The sequence below is a fragment of the Marmota marmota genome, unplaced genomic scaffold, assembly GCF_001458135.2.
Source record: "Marmota marmota marmota unplaced genomic scaffold, marMar, whole genome shotgun sequence".
Classification (NCBI taxonomy): Eukaryota; Metazoa; Chordata; class Mammalia; order Rodentia; family Sciuridae; genus Marmota; species Marmota marmota.
Window position 1 is genome coordinate 4927097 of NW_025999925.1, and position 6585 is coordinate 4933681.

At 39.5% G+C, this 6585-nt stretch overlaps 1 protein-coding gene across 1 annotated transcript in view; it reads left to right on the top strand.

The window, feature by feature from the left end:
* The window catches only part of LOC107152359 (small EDRK-rich factor 1), a gene marked incomplete at its 5' end in the record, with an annotated part of 6610 nt that extends 2842 nt beyond the window's left edge, over nucleotides 1-3768 (top strand). The window contains one exon of the mRNA XM_015497890.2: nucleotides 3504-3768. Within this exon, the coding sequence (XP_015353376.2) occupies nucleotides 3504-3576 (73 nt within the window). The remainder of the gene's footprint in view (nucleotides 1-3503) is intronic.
* Nucleotides 3769-6585: the final 2817 nt, after the last annotated feature.

Sequence of the window (6585 nt, forward strand, 5' to 3'; positions counted from 1 at the left end):
GTGAGGAGTTACTTTTGTATAGTTTTTATTGAGAAACAGGGTCTCACTGAGTTACTTGGTGCCTTGCTTTTGCTGAGGCTGACGTTGAACTCATGATCCTCCTGCTTCAGCCTCCCAAGCCACTGGGATTACAAGCATATGCCACCATACCCAGCTCCATCTTGGAACCTTCTTGCATTGCATTCACATGTAAACTTTTTCGGGGGACACCTCACATCCAAATCATAACATTCCACTCTGGCCCACAAAGCTCCATTCTGTCCATTCCCAAGAGTCCCCATAGTCTCAACAGTTCCAAGATTTTCCAAAAGTTCAAGTTCAAAGTCTCCTTTGAGACTCAGGGCAAGCTTGCATTGTGAGTTCCTATAAAATTACCAGCAATTTTACAAGTATCTAATTTTTTTTTAAAAAAAAAGGGGGGGATATAGAAAGAAGGGCTCAGACCAAAGCAAGACTGAAGTCCAGCTGGGCAAACAAGTCCTATAGCTCCATGTCCGGCATCTGGGGCATATGACATGGTGATATTCTGTTCACCGGGCTTCTGTAGCTCTGCCCCATGGCCTTGTTGGTTACAGCTCAACTGGCTTTTCTGTTGGCTTGTCTCTGTTTGATTCCTGCAGCTTTCCTAGGACAGTGTCCCACATTATTGACATTTCTTAATCTTGGAGGTCTCCACTGCAGCTTAGGCCTCCTCCTCACCTCTCTACACTTTGCTCTCAGGGCTGCTTGCAGGGACTCTGACCCTGCTGCAGCTTACCTGACCTCCCAGGCTTTCCTTTGAAATCTTGGTGGAAGCCTCAAGACCTTCTAACTCCAGCATCTTGCATTCATGCAGAATCAGCACCACATGGTTGATGCCAAGTTCTGCATCTTAAGCAGTAATAAAGCCTCCAGGGACCACAGCTGTAGCAGCCTCTGAGTGCCTGGGTAGCCTCTGTACCTTTATAAATTGGATATTTGAAAATTGCTTTTAATTTTACAGGAACTCACAATGCAAGCTTGCCCTGAGTCTCAGAGGAGACTTGAGCATGTTGAAAAAAACTTCTTAGGCCTCTTTGTGCAAGAAAGAACCCCACTGCTCTTAAGAGAATTTTCACTTTTATTCTCTTGAGCCCAAAAGCTCACATGTGAGACAGTGTAAGAAGGTTCAGAGGAGAAATGACTGGGTTGTGAGAGTCTTAACTCAATTAGTGAATTAATCCCTATGTGAGGGGTAACTGAAGGTGGTAGGGTATGTCTGGAGGAGGTGGGCATTGGGGGTGTGGCTTTGGGATATGTGGGTGTGGTCTTACCAGGTCCTCAGATTCTCTCAAGCATTCTTTCTTATTGTCTCTGGGCAAAGTCTTCAGGATTTCTTTAGTGGCAGCAATGTCTTTAACAACTGCAACTTCCTTAGCCCAGGTTTTACTCCTGCCTTTCAAGTCCAAGTGTTTCAAATCTTTCTTCTCTGCTTTCTGCTCCTGATTATCACATTAAATTTGGCTAAAAGCCACCAGTAATAGCCATGCCACCTCCTGAATGCTATGCTGTCTAGACATTTCTTCCACCAGATTAAGAAGTCCATTACTTTTAAAAAATCAGTCTCAAAGTCTCAGGACATGGGCAAAATGCATATAACTTCTCAGTCAGAATGGCCTCTACTCCAAATTCCAATAGAGTCCTCTTCTGAATCCTCTTGAGCCCATGGTCCTATTGGCATTGTCTTCTGAGCTCCCGCCAGAATTGGCCACTAAGCTCCATTTACAACAATCTAAAGCATTTCCAGCTTGCACTACCAAACATCTCAAAATTCCTCCCACCAATTTCAAAAAGATCCCAAAAGCTTCTGAACCACATAGTCAGGATAGTCACAAAATGATCCCACTTCTTGGTACCAATTTATGTTTTACTCAGCTTTTTCATTGCTGTGACTAAAGGACCCAACCAGAAAAATAGTATTCACACCAGTCAGGATAGGAAACTAAAGCTTTGGACTGCAGTAACATTACTAAGGTTATATAGCAAGCACGACAGAGCTCAGTTTCAAACAAAAGTAACTATATGACTGTTCTGTTGTTCTATATTTTTTTCTTTGTAGCTGTCTTGTTTTTCCTTCTTTATTTTTACTGTTGGCTTTGCATAAATGTCTTAGTCATAGACAAGGGTATTCAATCCTCAATTAAAATGTAATTCTAAATCTATGCAATAACATAGAAAAGCCTAGACTTTGAAATTGGACGGACATTGGTATTTATATGATTTGGAGAAAAATCATTCAATGCTAAGCTTTTTTTAAAATATCTGAAACACGGAGACAATAACTCAGATTTAGGCCGAGCCAGTAGTGCTTGACACATAGTGGGTGTTAAATATATAGTCATTAGTATATTTTTACAATATGCAGCTAGGGGTGTAGCTTAGTGGTGGTGATCGTGATTAGCATGTGCAAGGCCCTAAATTAAATGTCCAGTGCCAAAATGCAAATTTTTTTCTTTTTGTTTTATCTTATAGTACTGGTGATTGAACCCAGGCCTTGCACATGCTAGGCAAACTCTGTAACACTGAGCTACAGCACCAGCCCATAAATTTTTTAAAAAGTAAAATAAGGATCCCATGAACTCATGAATCACCTAGTCCAGATAGTCTGGTTAGAGTTCACAGTTAATATAACATATGGAAATTCAGTTAGAGATAAAAGGTTAAGAAAGCACCCTGAATATCTGGCTTTTCTTAAGAGTAAGCCAGTTTTAATTACTAGCTATTGGGCTCCTGGCTTGTAAGAAACTGAATTGTTTCATAACATCTGTGTACTGATCCTAGGTACTAGTTAAGATGTCTAGGAGACTTCCTGAGTTCCTCTTTCAGGAAGAAAATTAGAGTGAATTAATCTTAACAACCTAGAGTAATTGCCATTATTTCTGCATATAACTGTCTAATGTCAGACACTTTTAAATATATTCATAACTGTTTCTCAGAACAACCTTTATATACAAAATTTCTCCAATTCTGAAAGAACTTGAGATTATTTGCCCAAGGTTATGATAACAGTAGGACTGGTGTTCAAAATAAGATCTGACTGCAAAGGCTTTCTAGTCTTTGCCTTTCCATTCTGTTATCATCTATAAAAACCAAAACCATGCATATTTATATCTACATTTTAAAATTGTCTTCTGCTGGGCGCAGTGGTGCATGACTGTTATCCCAGCAGCTCAACAGGCTGAGGCAGCAGGATCAAGAGTTCAAAGCCAGCCTCAACAAAAATGAGGTACTAAGCAACTCAGACTCTGTCTCTAAATAAAATACAAAACAGGGTTGGGATGTAGCTCAGTGGTCGAGTGCTCCTGAGTTCATTCCCTGGTAGAGATGGGGGATGTGGCTGGGGATGTGGCTCAGTGGTTAAGCACTCCTGGATTTAATCCCTAGTCCCCAAAATAAATAGTCTTCTAAAGTACTGAATGAGTTATGTATAGAAAACAAAAATTAGTTTTTCTGTGACAAATTAACAGCCTTTTCTCCCATTATAGGGACTCTGAGATCATGCAACAAAAGCAGAAGGCAGCTAATGAGAAGAAGTCTATGCAAACAAGAGAAAAATGACGAATGGCCTTTGGAAGACCTGGGTGCTACAGCCAACTGGGTGCATCATATGCTCTAAGATTTCTTAAGAGTGAACATTCATTACATATAACTTATCTTTATAAAACTGTCTATTTTAAACTTTACTTTTCAGCCTTGGTGTGATGTTTTAGCACTGTTCTTCAAAGAATAAAGTACTAACCATGCATGTGACATATTGGTGAACATTATTTTTTTATCAGCCGTGAAATTTATGTAATTTAGTAGCTAAGTAATGTGACTCAGTTGCATCCCTTATATAACTCTAAAATTAGATCTGTAAATTTAATTTTATTGTATAGGGCTGGAGATATAGCTCAGTGGTAGAGTGCTTTCCTAGCACGCATAAGGCCCTGGGTTCCACCCCCAAATCCACACAGAAATATTGATTGTATAATTTGAATTTAAGATTCCTTTGTACTGGACATGGTGGCACATGCCTGTAATTCCAGCTACTCAGGAGGCTAAGGCAGGATGATTGTGAGTTCAAAGCCAGTCCCAGCAACTTAGTGAGACCCTGTCTCTAAATAAAACATAAAAGGCAGGGGGTCGGGGTGGCTGGGGATGCGGCTCATTGGTTAAGTGCCCCTGGGTTTAATCCCATTACCAAAAAATAATACTAATAATTTTTGCTTCATAATCAACTGGTTTTTGTATTAATAAGTTACAATTCATAAAAAAATTTAAAGCCATAAGTAGTACTTATGCTGAGGCCTCTCGTTTATATTCATTTAGTTGGTGTTCCAGGTAGTTGGTGCACCACCACACCTGGCTTAGCCTGAGGTTTTTGTTGTTTGTTTGCCATGCTGGACACTGAACCCAGAGCACTCTGCCATTGAGTTGCATCCCCAGTCATTTTTTTTTAAGGCAGGTTAAGTAAATTGCTCCAGCTAGCGATAAATTTTTAATCCCTCTACCTCAGCCCCCAAGTAGCTTGGATTATGGGCATGTACCATTGCACCCAGTTAATTTTTACATTTTTTTAAAAATATTGTTTTTAGTTATATATGGACACATTATTTTTTAAGATTGAACCCAGTACCTCACACATGCTAGGCAAGCACTCTACCACTGAGTCACAACCCCAGCCGTAAATTTTTTTTATTAAGATAAATCCTTGCTAAATGGCTCAGGCTGACCTTGAATTTATGATCCCCTTGACTCAGCCTCCCATGTAGATGGGATTATAGGCATGCACCATTGCACTCAGCTTGGTCTGAGTCTTTATAAGCACAGATCTTTTTATGGTCTATCCCTTGGATTAACTTCGGTCTTCAACATTTTCTATGGTGGTAGTCACAAGGGCAAAAAGGTTACAACCATTTAAGTTACATTCTAATAAAAGAGATTAAGTCTGATTGTACCACAAAGATTCATTATGGGTCTGATTTCTGTAAATCTTATCTCTAAAATTATGCAAAGAAATAAGCCATGAATACAAGAAACTTTTTATGCTTTAAGCTCTATTATTTATATGCTTTCTTTTCAAGCAAATAATTTCCATAGTTTAAATTATCCTATTTGGAGTTGAAGGAATTTTAGGCTTTTGAAAACTTAATTCCTATAAATCTAGGGAAAATTAGTTTCCAAAATAACACGGATATTAAGATAAAGATGATGTCTGGACTATAATTAATCCTTATGACACAAATTCAGAACTGTTCTTGAATAATTTTATGGCACTTAAATTCATTGCTAAAATGAGGTCTTTTTGTTTTAGGTACTAGGGATTGAACCCAGGAGTACTTAACCATAGAGTCATGTCCCCAGGCCTTTTTATTTTTTATTTTGAAACAGGGTCGCATTAAATTGCTTAGAGCCTTATTAAGTTCCTGAGGCTAGCTTTGAACTTGTGATCCTCCTGCCTCCTAAGCCAGTGGCCTGCACCACCACACCAAGCTAGGGGTTTTATTTTTAACTTCAACATGACCATAGAGTTCCTTAAGGCAGACAAGAGTTATCTGAGAAGAAGAAAATTAAATCTAATTATTGTTATATGTTGTCAATGGACCTTTATTTTATTTATTTATATGTGGTGCTGAGAAACAAACCCAGTGCCTCACACATGCTGGGCAAATGCTCTACCACTGAGCCACAACCCCAGCCCAAGATAGTTATTTAGGTAAAGTAGTACTAATTTTAGAATTTAATTTGGAAAATACCAAATTCCATGCAACACTTTCTTAGGCATTAAAAAAATACTGTCTTAGCTGGGGGTAGTGGCACAGGCCTATAATCTCAGCAGCTTGGGAGGCTGAGGCAGGAGGATCAAGAGTTCAAAGCCAGCCTCAGCAACAGCAAGACGCTAAGCAACTCACTGAGACCCCGTCTCGAAATAAAATACAAAATAGGGCTGAGGATGTGGCTCAGTGATTAAGTGTCCCTGAGTTCAATCCCTGATATCCCCCCAAATTTAAAAAATACTGTCTTAGCCAGACATGGTGATGTTTGCCTGTGATCCCAGCAACTCTAGAGGCTAAGGCAGGAGGATCCCAAGTTCAAGACCAACCTCAGCATTTTAATGAAACCCTATCTCAAAAAATAAAAAGGAGCTGGTGGTGGCAGACATCTATAATCCCAATGGCTTGGGAGGCTGAGGCAGGAGGATTGTGAATTCAAAACCAGCCTCAGCAACTTAGGCCCTAAGCAACTCAGCAAGACCCTGTCTCTAGATAAAATATAAAAAATGGCTGGGAGGGTGCTGTAGTTGTGGCTCAGTGGTAGAGCACTTGCCTAGCACATGTGAGGCTCTGGGTTCAATCTTCAGCACCACATAAAAGTAAATAAATAAAATATAGGTATTGTGTCCGTCTACAACTAAAAAATATTTTTTAAAAAGGGGCTGGGGATGTGGCTCAGTGGTTAAACACCCCTCGGTTCAAACCCCAGTACAAAAATAAATAAAAAGGACTTGGGGTGTGATTCAGTGGTAAATCACCCCTGGGTTTAATCCCTAGTAGCAATTTTCTTAATTCTTTTTTTTTTTTTTTT